At 37.0% G+C, this 26,758-nt stretch overlaps 1 protein-coding gene across 1 annotated transcript in view; it reads right to left on the bottom strand.

Annotated features, from left to right (window-relative positions):
* Window positions 1–26,758, bottom strand: part of MED10 (mediator complex subunit 10) — a 67,993-nt gene that overhangs the window by 27,300 nt on the left and 13,935 nt on the right. The window contains exons 2-3 of the mRNA XM_090397713.1: window positions 3,084–3,167; window positions 1,437–1,539 (exon numbers count right to left, since the gene is read on the bottom strand). Of these exons, the coding sequence (XP_090253839.1) occupies window positions 1,437–1,539; window positions 3,084–3,167 (187 nt within the window). The remainder of the gene's footprint in view (window positions 1–1,436; window positions 1,540–3,083; window positions 3,168–26,758) is intronic.

The raw sequence follows: 26,758 nt of genomic DNA, 5'->3' as shown, positions 1-26,758 counted from the left end.
GTCAATGAGACTTTTTTTATTTCTTGCCTCTTCTCTCCATGTGAATTTATGCACCTTTTTTATGTTGGAACATTGTGTTAGTAACAATGGGTTCTGTGCCATGTATCAGTTGATGGATGGGAAGGATATTGACAGTGCATGGGATATGTTTAAAAAATATTTAAATGATGTGAATGTGTTCCTAGAGTTCGAAGTATAAATACAGTAGGAGTGAAATGAATGTGTAATCTAATTAAGCAAGAGATTTGTAAAAAAAATATGATGTGGAAGGAATACTGTGTGCAAAGAAACTGGCTCTGCAAGTAAAAGACAACTCAAAAGAATCCTATCGTTATGCTGCAAGTAAAAGAAAGAAAGAATAACTCTACTGAATGCAGATGGTAGTATGTGGGTGACTGATGCAGAAGTGACTGTTCAACCAATGAGAAGTCATTTTGCTAAAAGCTATCAACCTGGCATATGCAACACTGAACTCACTGCTACCTCTTTACAGTATGATGAGGAAACTCATTTGGATGAGAAGGATATACTCGAGCTGTTGCACAAACTGAATAAGAATTCTGCAATAGGAACAGATGGGATATCAGCATGGATGCTAAAAGAGCATTCAGATAAACTGGCTATTCTCTTGACCAGGCTATATAATCTGAGTCTCAGAACAGGGAAGATTCTTGTGGAATCTTCCCTGAATCACATTCAGAAATGGGTTGACAGAGAATCTCTACTCTGCAATGAACAGCATGGGTTTACTAAAGGAAAGTCATGTTTTAGCAACTTACTCACATTGTATAATAATTTCACCAGAGAGTAGCATTGCCAACTGGAAAGTAACTGCAGACTGAACAAAATAGAATATTTTTTATTTAAAAAAAATAAAAATAAAAGCATAATACTATAATATTATGGTATTATGCTTTTATATATAAAAAAAAAGAATCTATTGTTTTTGCTGTTCTTCCTCTTATTAGAATGGTATTCCAATAGTGAATACTATTGGAATGGTATTTACACAAAGGAGATGTTCTTCAAATAATGATACAGCACTACTAATCACATTATGTAACTCCTATTGACTTATTACTGCATAATATTAAAAGATATTTTGCGTGTGTGTGTGTGGGGGAGGGGACAAGTAGATTTTTTTTTATGGTGGTTAGGATTCCACAAAACTTGTTGCTCCCTTTATGATGATTAAATATAATTAATGTCTTGTTTTTTCAGTGAATGGTTAAAAGTATTTCTTAATAGACAAAATGTAGAGTTTTGTTCAAAAACTGTATCAATGAATAAGTACATATTTAAAGTGCAGTTTTATATTTTTACTGAAATTGAGAAAATCCATTTTATTTTTCAATAATAATCTCACACACAAATTTCTCAAATAATGATGTATGGAATAAAATAAAAGAGAGAGAAAGTAAAAATTTATAACTTACTCTATAAGCATCTATTTTTCCTTTTACTTGCTCATTCTTTGCAAGTGCTTTTTCCATGCAATCTTTGGTAAAAAGTTGTGGATTGCGCCCTTGATCAATATAACTATCAAGAGATGAAGAAAATATAAAATGAAAATATATTAAAAACAGCAAGGGAAGGCAATAAAATCTAAGTAACCAATACTACTAAATACTCTCATCATAAATTCATTAACATATGCAAGTGTATACCAAATGTCCATAATCAGATGGGGAGGGATGCCTGCAGATTTATACTAAATAGGCAGACATCTCTCCCCATCTGATTATGGACATTTGGTATACACTTGCAGCCATTCCTTGTAATAACTCTTTCCAAATAGTATTAATGATTTGTTAAAGGTTTATCAGAGAAAAGCAGTAGAATGCAATTCAGAGATAATGCCCCCCTACACAGACACAATCTGATTCTTGTTCCAAGAAACAAGTTAACCAATTCAATTTAATAGAGGAATTTATTTGAAGGTTATATAATTGAGAGATCATTGTAACAGAGTTTCTTACACTTTTTGCTTTGTTATGCTAAGGACTTCACTAAGTAACTGGATGAATTTTAATTTATTTAATTTAGGCTCCATTACATGGACTAATGTACACTATCCATGAAGGAAACTTTATAACAACATTAAATGTAAATTTATTAAGAGTTTCCCCATAATGAATTCAAAAAAGTTTTGTGTATATGTGTATTCACAAAAACTACTGCATGACTGTCAAAATATATAATCTACATTGTCAGGTCATGATTGGATGGAGGCTATGTTTGAGGTGGGGGGGGGGGGCATTGTTGAGGCGATGTTATGGTATGGAGTCTAGATGCTCTGTATAGGCGGCATGTCTAAGAGTATCTCTTCTCACTATATGCTCCCATCTTTTCGCAACCAGTTCTCCATCCAAGTACACTGTAGAAGTGATGCTCTTGGTAATTCAAGTCTTCTCTTGTGGAACATCCTCCTCTCAGTCATAACCTCATATGGCTTGGCATTACAACAATGTCAAATAGGAAGATCTCCGCAACTTTACTTCTACTTTCCATTATCAGACTGCTGTTTCCATTCTTCAGATCAACATACTTGGAGGTAGTAAAAGGTACTTTAAATGTCTGCAAGAAATCTAAGGAAAGTGTCAAAATAAATTGTTATTATTACTATGACACCTCCAGGGAGTCCAAAGACTCATTGAAGGACGGCACCTACTCTACAACTCTCCGTCTCCACCAATTACAACGAACCGCAACTATGCCAACAGCATCTACCATCCACCACCACTAGTATTTTCACAGACAATCACAAACATCCATGCCCACAGTGGGACTCAAACCCGCAACCTTTTGGCTGGAGAGCAGATATGCTAACCATGCAAATATGCTATGCAATGAACTATAACAAAAGTTAATATCTATAATGTAAGAACAGTATTACAGAAAACATTTAAGATAGCTCAAGCCATCGGTGAATAGAATTTTTTTAACACACAATTTAGTTAGAAAATGTGATTTTATGGGGAGGGGGAAAGGAAGTGCATATTGGAAACTATATTACAAAAACATTTTACTTATATCCTTTTTAAAAATTTGTACTAGTTTGTGAATATAAGCTAGTCACTTACTCAAAAACTTCAAGTGGAATTTGAATATCTTGAATCTGAGATTTACATTTTTCGATTTCTTGCATCAGCGTTACTACCTGATTGCTAAAAAAGAATTCAGATATTATTAACAAAAATTATATGACAAAACTTTATACTGTATATACACATGAGTATGCTCATTAATGAGAAGTATTTTTGTTGTAAAATACAACAATACTGTATTTAATTAGCACAAAAATTCACAATTCTGGCACTGGTATTGTATTCTTTCACTGATCTGCAAACATTGGAACTCCTATTCACTAACAAATATAAAAGCTGTGGTTTGGTGGTATGTAAATATTTTAAAGTTTTTACTTTTTTGAGAGTTCCCATAAGTATGATATCATTATGGCATTAAAAAAAAATGCAAATTCAACTTACAATATTACTCTTTTTTTCTTAATTCTCTCTTCATACTACTCTTCTTTCCCATGGCATGACTATTGCTTCTGCTCTTCTGACCAAGACACATGCACTGAGCAAGTCACAGAAATCATCCACAGTAGTGTGAAGGCATTTGTCCCTCACATTCCATCCAAAATTCTCTTCCACTTTTCAAACCTTGGTTCAACAGACGTATGAAAGCAGTCATAGAAAAAAAAAAAAAACTCAGCTTACCACAGGTGGCTTGCATCAAGAACCCAAGCTTCATACTCAGTCTATGTGGAAGCACGCAATAAATGTAAATCAACTATCAGCAAATCCAAATCCAACTTCATAAAGACCGATAGCAGAAAACTCATCTCTTGGGCAAATGGTAGCTTCTGGTCCCTTGCAAACGTTATTGGGTGCAATTTGTGCTCCCACCTCTCATTCATCCAGATGGCACCACTGTTATAGCACCAAAAGAAAAAGCCGACCTCCTATCCTAACATCACTCTTTTCCTCTAACTCCTGAATAGATGACGAAGATAAATCACCTCGTTCCATACCAGAAACTGAGCACTGTATGCCTCCTGTGGCCTTTCAGCAGAAAGACATAAGAATAATGTTAGACAACCTGAACACTACAAAGTCGCCTGATCGCAATGGCATCTCTCCTATTTGTGCTCCAGAGGTAATACCTGTCCTCTATGCCTCTTTAATATTCTATACTCGGCTAGTGCCTATCCCATCTCATGGAAACTAACATATATCCAACCTAATTCAAAAAAGGGAGACAAGAGCCTATCATCCAACTACCAACCAATTGCCATTACCTCAATCTTTCCCAAAATAATGAAGAAAGTTATCAATGGTCAACTTCTTCACTACCTAGAAGCTCACCAGATAGTGAAGAAGTTGACCATTGATACTATCTTTTGCCAATTCAGATTCACAGCTGATATCTTAGCCCGCATTACTCACCACTGGACATGTGCCGTGGAAAGGTTTGGAGAAAAGCATGCTATCACTCTTCACATTTCAAAGGCTTTTGATTGTGTTTGGCATCAGCGCCTGCTTTGCAAACTGCCTTCCTTCGGTTTACCTGCCACCCTCTGTAACTGAATAGCCAGTTTACTCTCTCTCTCTCTGGATGTTCACTTGGAGTCATGGTGGATGGAATCCTCTCTCCAAGCTTTGTCACCAATGTACAAGGGTGGTCTGAAAAGTTTCCAGCCTCGACCACAGATGGCAACACTATCAGCACGTTTTTTTTTTTTTTTCTAATTTGGTACATCTGTCATAAGCATCCATGTGATGAAATTGCAAGTCATTCTATCAAGTAGTTTGTTTTATACAATACAGCTGTCTGAAGCAAAAGTGTTGTCTGTCTCCCTTAAAATGGATAAAATTGAGTATCGTGTGGTTATAAAATTCTTTGTAAAAGAAGGTTTAACGCCAAAAGAAATTCATTCGAAGTTCATAAAAGTTTATGGGCACTCTTCTCCTTCATTTTTGACAATTAAGAAATGGACTGCTGAGTTTAAATGTAGTCGTGCCAGCTGTGAAGATGATTCACATGAAGGATGTCCAAAAAGTGTAACAACATCAGAAATCATTGATCAAGTGCACGATATGGTATTGGATGACCGGCGAGTCAAAGTGCATAAAATTGCTGAGGCTATAGGCATTTCAAAAGAACATGTAGGATATATTTTGCATGAAGAATTGCAAATGAAAAAGTTTTGCAATTACCTTTGCACAAGATGGGTGCAATGCTTGCTCACAGCAGGTCAAAAACGCATTCGCATGAAAATCTCTGAACAGTGCTTGGAGCGTTTTAACAAGAATAAAACTGATTTTGTGTGTCGATTTATTACTATGGATGAGACTTGGATTCACGATTACACACCAGAATCCAAACAGCAGTCAAAACAGTGGACAGAGGCCGGTTGTTCAGCGCCAAAGAAGACAAAGTCGGTTGCATCAGCAGGAAAGGTCATGGCATCAGTGTTTTGGGATGCTAAAGCCATTTTGTTTATTAATTATCTTGAAAAGGGTAAAACAATAACTGGGGAATATTATTCTGATCTTTAACCAGACTAGATGAAAAAATTCGTAAGAAAAGACCCGGTTTGCAGAAGAATAAAAAATTATCTTTCATCAGGACAATGCACCAGCCCACAAAGGTGTTTGGCAATGGGAAAATTAAGGGATCTGCACTATGAATTGTTGGAACATCTGCCCTATTCCCCAAATTTGGCCCCTTCTGCCTTCTATCTTTTCCCAAAACTAAAAATCTTCCTCGCCGGTCAGCGTTTTTCTTTGAATCAAAAGATGATTGCAGCTGTAAAGGGGTACTTTGCAGATCTTACTGAGAATCACTACAGGGACAGGATAATGGTGTTGGAGCATCGCTGGAATAAATGTATTAGTTTTAAGGGAGATTATGCTGAAAAATAAAAATAATTTCAAAATTATAAATTCGTTTTTTCATTGTTAGGCTGAGAACTTTTCAGACCACCCTCGTAGGAGTGCTGCAGGGCTCTGTTCTCTCACTTACCTTCTTTTTCTTATACATAAATGACCATTCTCAATCATTACAAATCCTATACATAGCTCTCATTTTTTTTTTTTTTTTTTCCAATTTTACATTTTACTATCCACAGCTTTGCTGATGAACTCTCTTTCCTTGAACTGACATTTACCTCCTATCTCTCTCTCTTGGCACAATCACATCAATAGTTTCCCTCTCTTCTAAAAATTTAGGCTTTCTTTTCTACTCAAGAAGCTATTTTACACCTACCTAGCTACTAACCCTACACAAATCCCAAATCTGCCCATCACACATTTGGGGTGGTAAACCTAAAACTTCCTTAAAAATTCTTGATACATTTCGGGTCATAGATGATTCTTCCCTCACAAGCTCACTTCAACCTCTATCTTACAGATACAACATTTCAGCTCTGTCTCTTCTACAGATATGGTCACCGCTCCAGCGAACTCTCAATTATTCCTTTGCTTGCTGTTAGGTCAACTTCTTCACTAATATAAGAGCTGTTCAACATCCCTTTACAGTACAACTGAAAAGCATTGAACCTGCTTCTCTTCTTCCTCATTCATTCCATCTACCTCTGTCCTCTGGAACAGCCTTCCCCATGATGTGTTTCCTAACAATTTCGACCTACAGCTCTTCAAGAAAAGAAGAATGAAATTATCATCATCAGACCTCCATGAAGTCAAGAGACTCATTGGGAGAGGTCCCGCTCTCACATACACAACTCACCATACCTTGATTTAAATACATTCACCATCTCTGTACTCACCACACTTCCAGGCAATGAATTCCAATCACCCACCACTCTCCACGCAAAAAATCTACTCCTCACACTTTCCAGGGATGGCCTCTCATTCTCCTGCTGTCTCCAGACATTCTATGAAAAATCTCATTCACATTAAACTGGTAATTACTCCTTACCAACTTATATGTCTCAATCATATCCCCACCAACCCCTCTTCATTCTATCCACTATTCCACAGATGGCGAACCTATGGCACGCGTGCCAGAGGTGGCATGTCCAAGAATTTTGCTGGCATGTTAACAATTTACAGGTGATATCTCTTTATATGCTTATAAATTATTCAACCTTTTTTTTTAATTGTTACAATACGTACAAGTTAAAGTTTGTTTTAAACCAGAGAGCAGCTATGAAGATGTGCATATGATTGGTGCAGTATTAACAAAAGGTCACGCGACCCAAGACAAAAGCAATCTACAGTTGTTGAGTTGAAATGCTAATTCTCTTCAACTGAATTCCATAACATGTGAAACTGTCATAACAACATTAACGACGGGGTGTCGTTTTTCATTCTGACGGAACTTCTCTTCATAGGTGGATGATATAATCACGTAATCACAAGAAAGATATTTATTTAACCATATATTTCGGTCTGGAAATAGCAGACCATCGTCAGTGGTATTACAAGAACAGTTTAAAAAATACAAGCTAGAATACTAACAATAGATCGTTAAAATTAGAACACGGCGCGTGATGTTATATCACTAAGTATGAAACGGAATATTTTGAAGTAGAAACATGATTGAATTTGCTATTTAAAATTTAAAAAAAAAAAAAAAATAATAATTAATGAGTAATCTTGATTAGACTTACCAAGATTTTTGATATAGATATACAGTCATTACGATTCAGGTTGGGGCGATGGAGCAAGGCCTCCACGCTTTCCTTGAACAAACATTCGAACCTATAACGGGATCAATGTAAGAGGCGATTCCTGGACCAAAGGATGTTCAAGGAAAGCGTGGAGGCCTTGCTCCATTGCCCCAACCTGAATCGTAATGACTGTATATCTATATCAAAAATCTGGGAAAGTCTAATCAAGATTACTCATTAATTAATTTTTTTTTTTTTTAAAATAGCAAATTCAATCATGTTTCTACTTCAAAATATTCCGTTTCATACTTAGTGATATAACATCACGCGGCGTGTTCTAATTTTAACGATCTATTGTTAGTATTCTAGCTTGTATTTTTTAAACTGTTCTTGTTTAAAATACCACTGACGATGGGCTGCTATTTCCAGACCGAAATATTTGGTTAAATAAATATCTTTCTTGTGATTACGTGATTATATCATTCAGTCTTATGTCGCAAGTATCCTTGAAACAACAAATTCTTCATAGGTGGGCTCAACTCACACAAAGTTTCAACCTTTCGTTGAATTTTATTGCTGCTTGTTTGCGTTTGAGCTGGCACAGGAACTCACACATGCATTATATGGCATATTTCAATTTGTGGTAGAATTTATTTGAGGTTAGCCTTTGTGATCTGTCATAATGACATCGAGAATTTCAAATGCAATAAAACAAACACTTATTTTATGTAATTGAAAAATTGGAGAAGAGTTTTTAGTTAGATACAGCAATCCCTCCATTAGTGCGCCTAATGCGTTCTTTAAAACAGGCACATTAATCGAAAACACACTAATCGAATATAATAACTTATGGGCAAAAGTATAATTCGTTCCTCAAATTTCTTTTTTTAACCTTAATTTTTTTATAAAAGAATTATGTCTCAGGGCCTAGTTAAAGGAAAACCATGAAGCTGAAAGATAATAAAACATATTCATAATATACATTTTATTATTCTACTTCTTAACAAAGAAGCTGTGCATTTAAATTTAGCAGGTCGGAATCACTCAATTCTTCAGAATGAGATTTAATTAACTCTTGGATGTTATCATTGAAGGGGAGAAAGAAATGAAGGACATACGAATTGGTCGTCAACACGTGAAATCACCTGCTTTATAGATAACATTTCCCAACTGTTATACAAGCAAAATAGTTACCACTTTAAAAACTACAATGATCATAAAAGAGAAGTTAATTTTCCAATGTGTAATAATAAACAACTCATCCCAGAAGACGGATTGATTACCCTATTATCGAAATGGATTCTCCTTTTTGTGAGATGTGTAGAAGTGTCGAAGGGTCTCAAATCTGTGGGCGTACTATAGAAGCCAACATAAATTTTGGCGGTAAAAATTTGGAACATAGTATACATGGAAGTAGTGTAGTATGCCATTAAAATAACTTTGTAAAATGTTTTAAAACAGTAACTAAATTATTTTATTCTGATGAGCGATTTTTTAAAAATAGTTAGCCATAAAAATGTATAAGTTAATTTTCAAAAAAAATGTATATAAATGCATATATATATATATATCAAAGTTATACAGTAAATATCTTAAGAACAAATGTAGTGAAAAATGTAATTTCATTAAAAAAACAGCTTATTAAGTAAACATAAAATTACTGCATACTGCAAATTTTTAAATGTACTGAATCCATAAGTCCATAACACACTTAACATTTAAGAAAGATGCCTGTACACCATATTGTTACACACCATTTCCCCCAAAATTGCCTCCATAGCACAATTGGAATAAGGAAGGTACGTTGTGCCTTTTGGTTGGAAAAGTCTTAAGTTTGATTCTCATTGTGATGAGGAGAATATTTATATGATTTTTTTTTCAAGTGGAGGCAAGTTAGCTGATCTCATATGGAGGTAGCAGGAGTAACTAACAACTGTCAGTTACCTGATTATCATAATTTGTCTCTCTCTGCTTTGAGAATTGGAGGTGTCAACGTAATAATAATAAAAGCATTGCTTATATGTATTTAGTGGAGAAACCAAGTCTATGACAAGGAATTGGAGTGAATCTGTATGAGATGAATGATCTATCATTTTCTGACACCACTATAAAACTTGGTGTTAGAAAATCCTAGGTCTAAGTCAATTCAAGTATAGAAACTGGATCTTTATTGAAGTACAGTGTAAGTAAGGAGTGTGATGTCAGATCTTTCTGATGAGAATTAAGACAGAACAGTTTTTAGCAGGATTGATATTCACTAGGCTGTCCTTTCTCTAAAGGAGAATGAAGGAATCATTGTTTAAAACTTTGGTTAGAGCATGAAGCTTGGATCATTTGGACACTATACTGTTGAAGTGGTGAGTGTGATTGAGTTTAAGGGTATGTATGGCCTTCCTCAATGAGTGACCCCGAAGGTATGATGATGATGATAATACTATTATTAGAATAAGCAAGGTGTTACTCAGTAGATATTTTATTTTACCAGCTTTAACTAGCAGCATGAGACTTAATCAGTAAGCAAAGTGAAGAGAACCTCATGGTATCAATATTACATCAGAAAGAGGTGCAAGAAACACTGAAGAAACAATTTCATCTAAACATGTGTTCCCAGAGTCATCACATCCATTCCTTTCATTACACAATTAAGATCTTTCTCCCCATCTTCCTATCAACAAGAACTGTGCATATCACTGGATTTGGATTATAGTTTTTTTTTTTTTTTTTTTGAATTGGAGAAAAATGGGATAGGCATCTGCGGGCCTAGTTGGCAAGCAAATAAGCTATATACCTGCTTTCTAACCAACAGCTTGTGAATTCAAATTCAACTGAGCATGGATGCTTATAAAAATCTTTAAATGATAGATTTATTAATTCTGTGTGATAATTACTTTGTTTTTAGAGGTCTGAAGAAGGTTAAAAAGTTTCATATTTTGTATGTAAAGCATGATTTCTGAATTACTTTACATGCAGCTCATTGCCTATTGTTGTTTGTATAGAATTTAAAATTCGCATTAAAATTTTTTCCTGGTTGTTTTTATGCCATTAATTAATGATAATAAATGACAGTAGGTAGTGCAACCTTGCCAAAAGTTATAGGTATTAGTGAGACTTGGCTAACAGCAGATGATGTAGTTACAGGGATTGAATGTGACGAGGTTAGCATTTTTAGGGAAGATAGGATGGGGGAAGAGGAGTACCACTGATGAATTGCAACCAAAAAGGATAGGAGACAGGCAGGAGGGTGGCTGTTCATTTGAAGCAATCTGGTATGAGATTAAGACCAGTAAGATGAAATATACAGTTAGTTGTTGCTATAGGCCAGGGAGTTCCACAGATGATCTGGATGACATGCAATTAGTACAATGAATACAGGTCGAGTGATTATTATGGGGGACTTCAACTATGGAGATATAGACTGGAATGAAGAAAGATCACATGGCAGAAAGGAAATAGAATTCATACCCCTGTAAGAGATAATTACTTAAGGCAGAATGTGATGGAGAGGACTAGGAGTGGGAGAGTATTGGACCTGGTCATAGGATCGGAAGAGCTATCCATAACCAAGATGACAACATTGCCTCCAACTGGTGAAAGTGATCACTTGTGAGATTGTAAAACACAATAAACTGAAAAATTCCATCAACTAAAATCCTGTAGATGCTTTCAGAAATTTGTAAGTTTCAATCATATCACACCTCTTTTTCCTGTTTCCTAGTGTCTACAGTCTACAAATTCTCAATCTGTCTTCATAATTAGTATTCCACAATCCTGATATCATTTTTAACACTCTCATTTGCATTCTCCCCACTATATCAGGATGAGGTTCATTGTAGTTGGTGGAGACAAAGTCGTAGAGTAAGTGCCTTCTCTCGATGAGTCTTTGGACTCCTTGGAGGTGTCAATAATAATAATATAATATCAGCACCACAACAGAAATCAGGAGACCAGACCTGTGCACAATATTCCAAGTGAGGTTTTACCAAGGCTTTGCAAAGAGGCTAAATGACATCCTTATCTATATGAACATTTGTTTTGCATTGCTATTATCTTTTGAGGTTGTATCTGCAATCTTTGCTACGTGGCCCCTGAACTTCAACTTCCTATCTACTAGCCTCATCAGTTTCTTCTAGTATAATCCCACCAATATAATACAATACTGGATATCTAATCACATCAAAGCGAATGACTTTACATTTACCGACATTGAAGTAACACCCATTTTCCCATGCCCAAAATTCCAGCCTATTCAAATCATTCTGCAAGTACAGTCATCCCTTGACTTATGTCCGTTCGAGTTACGTCCTTGATCCCATAAGGGAATAAATAACATTTTTGGCTATACTTTCGAACAAGACGCAAGCGAGCATAACGTAAAGCATGCACAGTGTTTTCAGCAGCAACCTTCCTTCGCCAGTCAGCATGTGTCTTCAAGTTCTTCTGTTGATTTTGTGTTTGAGAAATGGGTTATTTGTGTATTTATCATTAAATATTTTGCAAAGTTTTGTACAACATGGCCCCTACACACACCCAATCAAAAAACCTAGTGAAGAATCACAGAAAAAGAGGCGAGCAATTGATCTTAAAACGAAGTTGCAAGTTATAAAGCTAACATGAAGCTGGTAAGCCCGTCAATGTGATCGCACATGACTTCGGATGGTCTCATTCTACAGTGACGACCATTTTGAAAAATAAGGATAAAATCGTAGAGGCTGTGAAAGGATCTGCTTCCATTAAATTGACGAGAATGACGAAGCAAAGACAAGGTCCTATCGGTGATATGGAAAAACTACTTGCATCATAGAGGACCTCAACCAAATGTGCATGCCCTTTAGCACTGTGGCCATAACCACTAAGTCTCTTCAACGTTGAAGGAGAAAGCAAAACCCGATTATGACTACGAATTCAACGATTCTTCCGGTTGGTTCATGAGATTCAAGCAGCATTTTGCGCTGCATAATGTGAAAATATATTGGAATCTGCAAGTGCCAAGAAGGCTGCCAAGGAGTTTGTGAAAAAATTGGATGAAATTATTACAGAAGAAATTTATTTGACTCCAACAAATATTTAATATGGATGAGACGTCCTTGTTTGGAAAAAAAAATACCCGAACAGACATTCATCCACATAAAGCTAAAATCTATACCTAATTTTAAAGCTATTAATGCTCGTATTACGATTCTGTTATGGGTAATGTGGCTAGATATAAACTGAAACTATTTGTGATATGGCACAGTGAGAATCCATGAATCTTCAAAAACATTAGGAAGCATACTTCCAGTTCATTATCAGAACAATAACAAGTCGTGGATGACTCAAAACTTGTTTGAGGATGCCTTAATCAACTTTATGCGAGTGAAATAAATAGCTATTGTGTGAAATAAAATGTAGAATTAAAAATTTTATTAATTTTAGATAATGCTCCAGGTCATCCATCTTATAGCGGTGATCTTCACCAAGTTCAAGGTATTTTTCTCCCTCCAAACAATACTGCATTGATCCATCTGATGGATCAGGGAGTTCTTGCAGTGTTTAAGGCTTATCATCTATGGAGAACTTTTTCACCAGCCATTTCTGCTACTGAAGGAAATGACCAGACTCTCATGTAATTCTGGAAAATATTCAATATTTATCATATTGCTGTGGCTTGGGACGAAGTGACTTCTCAATGTATGAGTGGTATATGGAAAAAGACATTAAAAACGTTTGTGCATGATTTTGGAAGTTTGTAATAACAATCTGAATCTCGAAGTGAATGATGATGACATAATTCAACTCATAGAAAGTTCCTCCCCTGAAGAGCTGAACAATGAAGGATTGGTCGAACTGGAAGAACAACTGTTGCAGAAGAGGAAAAATGAGAAAAGGAAGAGGGGAAAAGAGAAACAGGAGAAGTAATTAAACAATTTATAGTGAAGGATCTTGCAGATATGTTCTTTGCAGTTAGCGGTGTTCTCAAAATGGCTGAAGACATGGATCTCAAAGTTGAACGCTACTTAATAATAGAAACGAAAGTACATGATGCATTTGTTTGCTATGAACAAATTTATGATGAAAAGAAGAAGAGGAATAAGCAAAGCACATCGGACATTTTCATCAAAAAAACAAAGGTTTAACACCAGAAGAGCCGCAGGCTGGTCCTTCACATAACGAAGGTAATGAAGATGTGATTGTGGAGGAACATTTGGATGATTATTCTCCTGTTTTATAGTGGCAGCAACACACAGTACAGTTTTATAATAAGGTTTAAAAATTAAAATGACAGTATACTTATTACTGTTAAGTCCCTAACCTCTATAACTCTGTTGATTTAATGTATCGACTTACGTCGTGCTGGATGGAATGGAACCCGGACGTAAGTCGAAGGATGACTGTACTGCATATCAGCAGCATTCCTGATTACCCTACTTATCTTTGCATCATCAGCAAATAGCTGTATGTCGCTTATCAAATCCTTCCCAATATCAGTGTACAGACTGAATAACAGTGGACCAAGCACTGATCCTTGTGGTACACCCACTGGTTACGGGCAGTACTACCCTTACATCACGTCCAGACTTGATATATAGGCCTAAGCCTTTACAAGTGTTTTACCCTATGCCTGTTCTAGTTATTATTGTAGTCATTCGCTGGTGGCAACGCCATGCCACCAATGTGCCCTATAGGGCCCTCAAGGAAAGAACTTTTATATCTTTCTGCATATAAGACCAAGCTGTTTGAAGTCCATACGCCATGTAAAGAGATGGTGGCGCTGATAAACCTCGGGGTTGCCCCATATTCCTTCCATATCTTACTAACTAGATCTTGGTTATTTTTATAATAATTTACTTTATTATTATGGCTATAGGCTAGTGAGCACCTTGTGCCCATTACCTGGACATCAACAACCCAAATGTCACCATCTCTTTTAATCACTTAAATCTTGCAGACTCACGTCCCCTGTATACCACTTTTTGATATCTGTTAGTCAGCCATCCTCTTATCCACTCCAATATTCTATAATCCAAACCCATATTCTCCAGTTTATGCAACAGTCTACCATGCTGTATTCTGTCAAAAGCCTTAGCAAAAGTATCATGGTGCAAAAGTATCCATTCCCCTTTCTTGTAGATAAACTTATACGTTGGTAATGCATCAACTGTCAGATTTCAGGGAAAGACAATGTATACTAGAATATTAATTAATACTTTATATATTTTGATAATGTTACATTAGCATCTTTAGGGATCACAAAATAATGATAGGTGCACACAGGCATAAACATTAAGCAAATGTGGCTGAAGAAAGCAACTGAAGTTGGTCCTAGAGTCCTAAAAACTGCCCCCTAGTAGGCTAAATTGGGTTGTCTTGGCTGTTGGGCTGATGTTCTTAGAATGCAAGCTTCCCAAATTTGGGGCAGTCTCATGAAACCAAATTTGTTGAGGTTTAGGAAGTTTTTCAGAGCTGAGGCTGATTCCAGGAATATTCTCTCATATTTATACTTGCTGCGATGTAGTCAAGTGGCTTTCTTCCAGCGTATTTTGTAGTGGGTGTCCAAAGCATGGTCAGCAAGTCCTGAGTGGTTGTATTCAATGGTAATAGAATTGTTATAGAATGTGGCTAAAACATGACCTTCCCTTAGTAAACCTATGTTGTTTATTGCAAAGTAGAAATTCACTGTCAACCCATTTCTGAATGTGAGTTACCTGACCAATTTTTTCAAAATCTTCACCAGCACCCTACGATACTAATTAGTTGATAGGTGGATATATCTCTCTTTTTACTACCCTTGTGCAATGGAATTATCATCCATTCTTTCCATTTCTGCAGAATCTTCCGAGTTCTGAGACTAATATTAAACAGCCTGGTCAAAGGAATAGCCTGTTCAACCGAACACTCTTTTAGCACATGTGCTGATATCCAATCAGTCCCTATTTCTGAATTCTTATTAAGTTTGTGCAACAGCTCTAATACCTTGTCCTCACACCCGAGTTTCTTCATCCAGTGAAGAGGTAGCAGTGAGCTCAATGTTGAATACACCAAGGTGATAGCTTTTAACAAAATCGGCATTAGTTGAACAATTTCTTCTGCATCTGTTACCCTCATGCCATCTGCATTTAGAAGAGTTATTCTTTCGTCTTCATTCTTTCTTTTACTTGCGGCATATCAACAGAATTCTTTTGGGTTGTTTTCTTTTCTTTTCCTTCATGCTTACATGGCAATGAATACATCATGAAAATTATGGAAACAACTACCATGTTAGAGTAAAAATTTAGTTTAATATAAACCAAAATAAACACTCAACGTTTTGATCTTCACATTAAGGTCATCATTTGGAATATACACATATAATACAAAGAAACAAGCTGTACTACAATCTATTTCTTTGTATATATATGTGTATACTCCAGATGATGTTTCGACCTTAATGTCAAGGTCGAAACATCGAGGGTTTATTTTGGTTTATATTAAATTAAAGTTTTACTCTAACACGGTAGTTGTTTCCATAATTTTCACGATGTGTGTTTTGGGTTGTCTTTTACTTGCAGAACTAGTTTCTATTCATAACTGGACTTAGGTTTCTGTACAACAATTGTGACTCTTCTGGCCTGCTGCTTACAGTTATCTTAATTGACACCATCCTTATGCAAACAGTATTCCTTCCACATCATCTTTTTCTTACGAATCTCTTGCTTAACTAGATTACACATTCATTTCATTCCTACTGTATTTATTCTTCAAACTCTAGGAACATATTCTAATATCGCATCATTTAAGTATTGTTTAAATGCTTTGCATCTAGCAGCCGATCCTGTTCCACTAAATTTAATATACTCCTCAGGTGGTTATAATTTCCTGCTTTGTAATGTAGTTCAGCATTTCTGAATGGAACATTCATAAACTTAGTCACTTTCCAAGTGAATACGCATGATCACTGTCGCCAACCAGAGGCAGAATAATTACATCTAACTGAAATGCCCCTCTGACACTATAATCAAATCTAACATTCTTTGACCCTTGAGTTCCTTCTGTCACATGCTGATTGAGGAAGTTGTCCTGCAACAGCTCAATAAATTAATTTACATTCTTGTTATGAGATTCTACCCAATCAATATTTGGATAATGAAAGTCTCCCATTATGATTACTCTTTCTGCGCTCATCTACGATTCATGAGAAGAACTGCAAAATACACCTTATTAGACCAAAAAAAGAAATGAAGATATTTTAAAAGAACCAAAAATAAAATCAATAGAAGAAAAACTAAACAATTATAAACAAAATTGGATAGAACATGTAAACCGAATGGCCAACACCCGATATCCTAAACAAATAATAAAATATGAACCAACTGGAAAGAGAAGGCCAGGTAGACCCTCAAAAGACGATGCCAGATGGATAATGAGACCAGAATAGACCAATATGGTCAATATCTAATTAGCATTATGATGATGATGAAATTATCATAATACTTGAGAGTGTTCTCTGTAAACTAAAAAATATGCAACATTTTTTTTTTAGTATTCTGCCAGTCAATAATGAGGGTTCCTAGAATTTTATACATTTTGCTACTGGTTTTTATATGCATTGGATTCCATCCATTATCAGTGAAAAAATTTTAACACAAAATGCTGAAAGCATTTCATGCATTGCATGTATATTTTGGGAACTTTCACTGTAAAGTAATGCTTAAATAGCAGAGGTAGCAAAGGATATGGATCAGCATTAGATGATAACAAGGAATCTTCCAGATTGTTCAAAAAATAGTTTGTCAAAGATGGAGACAGAGGATTAACAAGATCTATAGATAAGTTGAAGGCACTACCTATCGTAGTGCCTTCAACCTGTCTATAGATCTTGTTTTTTCGAGCTGAAAATACATTGATTGTATAACAAATCCAAAAATCTTCACAACATCAGGAGGAAAGTTGTCATATAGTAAACTAATAGTGTCATCTGTTACCATCTACAAAAGACATAACTGGTAACTGGTAATTAGTTTATGGAATTAACAACGCATATAAAGTATATTAATTAAAGGAAACTTTAATGAATGACTTCTATATTTCGGCAACGTCACGTTGCCATCTTCAGGAACATAAAGATATTGGTATGTGCACGCAGGCACTAACAAAAGCAAATGAGGAAGAAAGCAACAAACTAATATTGTTTCCTAAAGTCCTAATGGTGCCTTCTGGTAGGCTAATTTGGTTGGGCTGAAGTTCTCATAATGTAAGTCTCCCAAAATTTTGGGGTTAGTTTCATGCACCCAAATTTGTTGAGGTTAGGAACGTTTTTTAGGAGCTGCTGATGATTCCTTGAATAATTTTTCGTATTTAAACTTGCTGCGGTGTATTATTTTTGTTTTCTTCCAAACGAATTCTATGGTGGGTATCTAAGGCATGGTCTGCCAGCCCAGAGCGGCTGTACTGGTGAACTGGACTGGATCGTAGTCTTTGTGTTCTGAAATCCTGATATTTGCTGTTCTGCCTGTTTGGCCAAAGTAGTACAATTTTCAGCTGCAAGGGACCTGGTATACACCAGGTAGGTCTAGGGGAAGTGGTTGGTCTTTGGTAGAGCAGATTAAGGGATGCCAACTTTTTATATGGTCTGTAACAAGAAGTAAGGTCATTTTTTTTGAGGATATTGGTTATTTTCTCAGAGGTGCCCTGGATGTAGGGGATGGTGATAGATTTGGTGTAATCTTTATTGTGGAGGGGGGGGGGGGTTGTGGTTTACTGGTTTTAGTATTTTTTTGGGTTTTTTTGGGGTTATAGCCATTGGCTAAGAAAGTGTTGAGGATGTGGTTTAGTTCAGTAGTTAGGGCCTTGTCATCTGAGCAGATTAATTTTGCCCTGTTATATAGTGTTTTTTATAACTCCATATTGTTGTGAGGGGGGGAGGGGATTGCTGGTGAATGTATCTACCAGTATGGATGGGTTTTCTGTAAACCAGAGGAAAACCAAAGATCCATCAAGCTGGCGAGTGATTAAAGTGTCTAGGAAGGGGAGGGTGTTGTTTCCTCCTCTTTTTCTAAGGTGAACTGGACTCTGCGGTGTTGGTTGTTTAAGTGTGTTAGGAAGGAGTGGAGTGTGTCTGAGCCATGTGGCCAAATTAGCGAACACATCATCCACATAACGAAGCCAAATAGTGGGTTTTTGTGGGGCGGAGTTTAAGGCTTTCTCGTTCAAAGGTCCCCATAAAGAAATTGGCCAAGGGTGGGGAAACCTTCCTTGCCAAACGAAATAGCCTGAGTTCATTGTGAACTGAAATAGGGCTGAGATATCGGGAGGAAACTTGGCTTGGATGAGCTCTAGGGTTTCTCTTGAATGGGACATTAGTGAATAGGGAGGAGACGTCAAAACTGACCATTATGTCAGTGTGTTGGAGTGAGAGGTTTTCTATACTGGCTTTAAAGTGGGCTGAGTTTTTTATGTGTGATGGTGTGTTGCCAGTATAGTGTGTGAGCGTTTTGGCTAAATGTTTGGCTAATTTATATGTGGGGGAATCAATGCCATCCACTATGGGACGTAATGGCACATTTTGTTTATGTATTTTTGGGAGTCCATATAATCGGGGGGGGGGGGGGTCTAGAGTTATAAGGTAATATATTCCTGATAATCATCTACACTTCGAAATACCCTTGATCTTTTTTTTTTTTTTTAATTATTTTAAAATAGCTCTCCTTTTGGCTACTCTGACCACACTCTTTTGCAAGTTTTCAATCTCACAGAACACAATTCCTCTGACCAAACCAATCTTACATGTCCTTTAGCACTACAGATGCTAAGTGGGATGACCTCCAAAACTACTATTCTTCCTTTACATGGCATGACTATTGCTTCCTTACTTCTGACCTAGACACATACATTTAATGAGTCACAGAAATCATCCACACTTGCATGAAGGCCTTCATCTATCATTTCACCCAAAATTCTCATTCACTTTCCAAGCCCTAATTCAATAGAAGATGTATGAAAGCAGATGAAAGGGGAAAAAACTCAGCTTACCACAGGTGGCATGTATCAAGAACTCAAGCTTCTAACTTGGTCTATGTTGAAGCATGCAATAAATGCAAAACAACTATCAGCAAATACAACTTCATAAGTTGGGCTTGATTAGATTCTTTGCTTTAAGGGCAGTGAGTAGGTGGAATGGGTTGCCAGAGGTGGCTGTGAGTGAATGAGTTTAAAGAAAGATATGATAAGTATTGTGTGAATAATGAATCTATTGTGATGAGTCGTCTGACTTCATGGAGATACCTGTATTTAATACAGACCAATAGCTGAAAATTCACCTCTTATCCAAATGAAAGCAGTGCCTTCTGGTCACTTGCAAAAGTGTCCGTGTGGTTAGCCAAGTGGCTATGCGCTTCGCAACCATATGCCTGGGAAAGGAGTGTCCTGGGTTCGATTCTCGTCGCTGATGAAGGATCTTTCTCAGACATAGCCAAGTTAGTTGGTCTTGGGTGTGGACAGCAGTTTATCTGGGGTTTTTAGGCAAACCAGCCCTGTGAATACACATGGATTACAGTCAGGAATACATAAGTCCCAGTCATAGGCCTGATTTGTCAGCTATGCCAGTCTGTAGCCTGGATAAAATTTGGGAGGGGGGGGGTGATGCTATACTTCCCAGAGCTGACACCTGTACTGATTCTATCATTTTAAAAGGGGAGGGGGGGGAGAAGAGCCCACTGTACAACTAACAACAAATTGCTATCTCCTCAATCTTCTAAAAAAAGTTATCAATAGTTAACTTCTTCACTGTCTAGCAGCTCACCATTTAATCAGCAACCACCAACATGGATTTTGCCAATCCAGATCGATGACTGATTTCTTAGCTCCCATGACGCACCTGGACACTTGCCGTGGAAAAGAGTGGAGAAATGTACACTCTTGCCCTTGAGGCCTGCTTTGCAAACTGTCTTCCTTCAGTCTGTCTACCTTCCATCTTCTGTAATTAGATAGCCAGCTTTCTATCTTGTAATTCACTATATGTTATGGTTGACAGCACCTATCTTTGAGCATTGCCACCGATGCAGGTGCCTCAGGGCTCAATTACATCATCTACCCTCTTTCTCTTATACATATATGATCTACTCTTGATCACCACCAATCCTATACACAGCTCTGCAAACAATAGCACACTCCATCTTACTTCTTTGATAATCCATGTAGTTCTTAGACATCCCAAACAAAGATCTACAACCAGTGTCTTAAACGCTGATCTTCATATAATCCTTCAGTGGGGGAGGGATAACCTGGTCACAATTCAATGCTGCCAAAACACAGTCTTGCTTTTTCTCTCATAAAAGGAATCTCTACTCATATCCCTTATCCTCAGTAATACACACATCACCAGACAGGATCAGATCTCTCTCCTTGGACTGACATTTACCCCCAGCCTCTCTTGCCATAAACATTTCAACAGCAACAGTTTCCTCAACCCTCTAAAAAACTAGGCATTATTTTCTGTTCAAGATGTTATTTTATATCCACCCAGCTATTAACCCTATGTAAATCCCAAATCTGCTCATCCTTAGAATACTGTTCGCACATTTGCGATGGTTCAATTAAAAATTGCTCTAAAAATTCTTTATGCTATTCAAAGGAGACCAATTTGGCTCATAGATGACCCTTCCCTCACAGGCTCACTATAACCTCTATCTCATAGAAGCAATGTTTCAGCTTTGAATTTTCTACAGGTACTTCCATGGTCACTGTTCCAGTGAATTGGAAAACATCATTCCTCCCATTAATGTTGGGCTGTTAAAACAAGAGCAGCAACAACTCTTTTCAGTACAACTACAAACACACACAGAACCTGCTTCTCCTCTCCCTCATTTATTCCTGAAACAGCCTTCGTCATAACATGTTTCCCAATAACTTCAACCTCCAGCTCTTTAGAAAATATGTCAACAGATTTCTTCTTTCTCTTATCTGAATTTCATGCAACACTGATGTGCAATAGGCTTGTGCCTCTCATGTATCATGCAGCCATCCCTAATACAAAATCACACTAGAATCAGACTATATAATGTCTTGTCAAAACCAACTCTACTATATGGAAGGGAAACATGGACCATAAAAAGGAAAGATGAAAAACGAATACAAACAGCAGAAATGAAATCTCTCAGAAAAACAGCTGGATATACCAAGTGGGACCATAAAACAAATGAAGAGATCTTACAATCCCTGAAAATAAAACCAATTAACTACTACATAAGACAGTATAAACAAAAATGGCCAGAACATTTAAATCGAATGGACAACAGCAGACTAACAAAAATATAATTTAAATACAAAATAAGTGGAAAAAGAAGAATCTGAAGACCAAGAAAGAGATGGCATGAGACCCAAACAAGCCACTTGGCCTAAACTCCATGTTAGGAAGAAGAAGACTTCTCATGTATGGAGAGGGAAAAACACAGAGGATATTATAGAACCATCATGTGAATTCAACTATGGGATTAGAGAGCATATATGCCTGTGTATTACAAGACTGTGGTAGAGAATCGATAGGTGAGTTCTAAGGAGTGAAAAGAGGAGAAAAGACTTCTATTATGCAAAGCAGGTTACCAAGTTATTGAAGAAGTTGGTTAAAGGTAACATTCGGAAATGGGTAAATTGACTGGTGGTTTATTGGTGCAAGGACAGCTATGGTCATATTATATCAAACCAAAGGTTACAGCAGTAGACAGATAGTAATCTATAACAAATAAATCAGTAAATAACATGTAATGTATAAAGCAACTTTTAGAAAAATAAAATCAAGCAATGTGGCATTTACACATAACATAGAATTTATAATGAGATGTGTTTGTATAAATTAATTCTTTGCAAAAAGTTATAAACTTGATGCAATTTGTCAGAGCCTGATAAGATCTGCCTGAGCATATATATATATAGGCTCAACCAGATTAGTGAAAGTTTCATTCCTTTCTTGAGTGAAATGCTTGCTCCACTAGAACATAGCAAATGATGAGATCCAAGTTGCATTGTTCACACAAGTGGGTCATCAACCTGCAAAGCCTAGCAAGAACAACTTCTTTTCTGTTTTCTATGTTGACTAGGCTGCCATTAACTAACTGGATTAATCTCATGCAAGTTATTTATTAGTGCTTCCTGTCATGATAATCCAATGGTTAATTAGATTTTATTATTATTATTTTCCTGTGACTCATTGTGAGAGGTACATACTAGTCAAAAAGTCTATCATACCACTCTTTAAACATCCACAGTCTTCATGTTCACCACCCTCTCAGGCAATGCATTCAATGCTCCTACCACTCTGCATACAAAAAACAACTTACTTCTTATGATTTAACTCACCACTTTATTTTGCAACTTTCAGGGATGGCCATTTGTCCTTGCTCCTTTCACTCATTCTACCAGCGGAAAATTCTCAGTGTTCACAATAATAACCCTTTAACAGCTTAAATGACTTGGACTCAATCATACCCCCCCCCCCCCCCCAATTGGCTTTATATCCACTAAACTCTGCAGTCTGCATGTCCACAGTCTATCCTCACAATCAATGCTGTACAGTCCTGATATAATTTTTGCTATCCATCTCTGCACCCTCTCCAAGATTACTTCATTTCCTTCAAATCCCGGTGACTAGATCGGAGCACAGAAATCCCAATGTGGTCTTATCAAAGTTTTACACAATGGGACCAGCACATGTTTATCTCTCATGATCAATGTTCTCCTCAATATTGCCGCAATTTTCTGAGATGTCTTCACAATCTTTGCAATATGTCCTCGGAACTTCAAATCTCTATTCACAATCACTCTAAGAAAGATCACTTGCTTCCTCCACTTCTTCCAGCATAACTCCACCAAGTGAGTATAAAGCATACCATCTGTGGATCCCAAATTTTAAAACCACATTTAGTTGCATTAAATTGACATCCCCCATTCATTTGCCCACCTTTCCAACTTATTCAAATCCTCTTGAAGAGCCGAAAACATCAGCGCCATTACTAATAACATTCCCAAACTTCACATCACCTGCACACAACTGAACATCTTCCTGTGGTGCTATGAGAATATCATTGACATAAAAATTGAACAGTAATGATTGCAAGATTGAACCTTGTGGAATTCCACTTGTAACCTTTCTACTCCCTGATACTGCTCTCCATATACAACTCTGATATCTACTAGAGAGCCAGTCATCAATCTAATCCACTAACCTGATATCTGAACTCATATGGTGCAATTTAAAAATCAACTTGCCATATGTTTTGATGTTATAAGTGATCTTTAGTCTGCAACGGGACTGTACGTGGAAAAAATATAAGCAGATCTAGCAGCTGCATCTGTAGGGTCATTGTCCTTAAATTCCAGTGAGGCTGGGAATCAAGCAGAAATGAATATCAAAATTAAGTGTCTTAATTTTGTACAACAGTTGTAGAACCTTGCTATGCACTGGATGTGAATTGCATACAGGAGAGGAGATGGCCTGTAGAGAACTCAATGAGTATGTGTAAATCATAGATGCAAAAAAGGGCCAGTATATGTACAAGTGCAAGGTAAACTGCATGCAATTCTGTTACATAATTACTGCAATTAAGTGGGATGAGAGTGGATATGATATAGTCAGGAAATACAGCAGAACAACCAACAGACCCATAGAAGGAAATGAGAGTGCTCTGCTTAGTCTGCATTTAATAACTGATGATGGAGTAAACCTGCCATGGAGGAATGCTGTTATGTTTGGCACAGGTAACGTTGTCAACATTCAAGGAAATAGCTTGCACAATCTCTTTGACATGCATATCAAAAGGGAAATACAGTAGTCTGATCTGTGTAATACTGATTCTCCTAATGTAGAGAAAAGATACTAGTCTACATAGAATGCTCTGGAATTATTTTTAGCACTTGCGATCATTAAGTTTAGATATGTTGAAATTATGGGATGGGGAAATACATGCTTAAGTTGCTTTTGATATATTCTTAATTGCCACCATCTCAGCATAAGAGGATTTCAGGACAGATATGGTGGTTACTAGCTTTCTCTTTTAATTCTGATATATTTTGTTCTGTTTTTATCTTTTGATACCACCTCTGACATGCACAGGAGAAGGCTGGATGATCTCCCTGACAGTTGACACATTTAGCTTTGTTGGCAGAGCAAAGTTTATTATCATGCTGTTTAGTACCACACTGGGCATAGGGAGTTTGGACATATCTATATTTCTGATATTTGAAGCATCTTGATACGTAAGAATGGTCATCTGGTTTCGATGTTCCTGGTCGATTCCTACATATCAGGATGCTTGTTTCAACAAGGAAATATTCTGAGTTGTCATAATGAAAAGAATTATAAAAATGATGGAAAACTCAGATAAAAAATTTTATTAATGTAGAATTTTCATCTAAGTATTATTATTATTATTACCATCCCAAAACCTCATGGAGTCAAAGACTCATCTGGGAGGTCCTTTTATCACACACACAGCTCATCATACCGTGTTTTAAACACATTCAAACTCTTTGCAGACACCACATTCTCAGGCAAGGCATTCCAATCATTCACAACTCTGCACAAAAAAAAAACCTGCCTCTTACTCCCCTACTCACATCCTCTTTATACAGTTTCCAGGGATGACATCTGGTTCTCCCCTGATCTCCCACTATTCTCTGTAAAACTTCTCCAGCATTGATCCTATAACAACCCCTTACCAACTTGTAGGTCTCTATCATATCTCCTCTCTTCCTCCTGTCCACCAGACTCTGAAATTACATCTTCTCAATCTTTTCTCATACTAGACATTCCAGAGGTCAGAAACTACCTTAGTCAGTCTGCTTTGGACCCTTTCCAACATCTCTTCATCCTTCTGAAAACCCGGTGACCAAATCTGGGCACAATAGTCCATGTGTGGCCTAATCAAAGCCTTATACAACGGAACAAGAATCTCCCTACTTCTACACGTCAGTGTCCTCCGCATCATTCCCAGAAGCCTTTGTGTTGTCTTCACAATTTTGGCGATGTGTCCCCTAAATTTTAGATCCTTATCCACTATCACCCCCAGATCTCTTATTTCCTCTACTTCCAACAATATATTCTCACCAAGCATCATGGACATTGTCAGCATAAGATTACAGAACGGCAATCAAACAATAACAGACAATTCTAAAAAGTGCCACCTGAGTAGCTAATGTGGTACTTGTTAGAATTGTCTGCTATTATTTGTCATTCTATGATTTTGTATGCGAGTTTTCCTCCATTTTTATAATTCTTTTGCAGGATGCATCTTATACCTGTCACTCAATCCTTGATCATTAAGCTCTGAACATATCTTCTGATCTGGAACATCAAGATCTCATTCTAATATAACTCCTCTAGAACAGGTTAGTATGAGGTTTTACCATAATTGGTATTCCACCCACAGATGTTGCTCTCAGTTGTCTTTCTGAACACTGATGACATGTTTGCACAAGAATATCACCAGAAGATAGTTTTTTGATTTTTTGGGAGATCTTTCCATAATTCTAAACCCTTTTGAATAAAGAAGGGTGACATGTTCCCTATTGGCTATTCATTTCTTTCAGTGATGATGAGAAACACTGGTACATTTACATTAGTGCCAGATGTTTTTTGTTTCTTCTATCTGCTATCCAATGATATATCTATGTTTTTTTTTTGTTCAGTGCCAGAGCTCCCCATACACCATGGATGCCCACTATCCAGCAGGTACTAAATGTGTTCAGAAGTAGAATGCCAAGGTTATCCCAGATGTGTTATATAGCAAGACTTGGGCTCCTACCCCAGACTATATGGCATAGGAAACATATTTCAACACTGCTGATCCTTGCTGGCAAGCCTACTAACTGAATGATCCTGGCTGGGCCATCCAACACTGCCCAACTTGCTGAAGCAGTGCAAAACTACCCCCCCCCCCTCCCCATTTGGATGTCCACAGGTTACACTGTATGGCAAATATGGCATCAGGGCAGTGGATCTCAGTGACGGTGGTCTGGAAGGCAGGATACTAAAAAAGACTCAGTGGAGAAGTAGCGCAGGGTATATGGGAAGAGAAGCAAAGAAAAGGGACAAGAACACTGGGAGGTCCCCTCCATTGCAAACAAGTTCCCCATTTTGAGGGGTCAAAAATACTATATGGGAGAGAGTAG

Source organism: Typopeltis vanoorti, chromosome 9 (assembly GCF_054136105.1).
Source record: "Typopeltis vanoorti isolate ZY-2024b chromosome 9, IOZ_Tvanoo_1.0, whole genome shotgun sequence".
In the NCBI taxonomy this organism is placed as follows: Eukaryota; Metazoa; Arthropoda; class Arachnida; order Uropygi; family Thelyphonidae; genus Typopeltis; species Typopeltis vanoorti.
The sequence above is the reverse complement of the archived record's forward strand: the minus strand, read 5'-3'. Positions and strand labels throughout refer to the sequence as shown.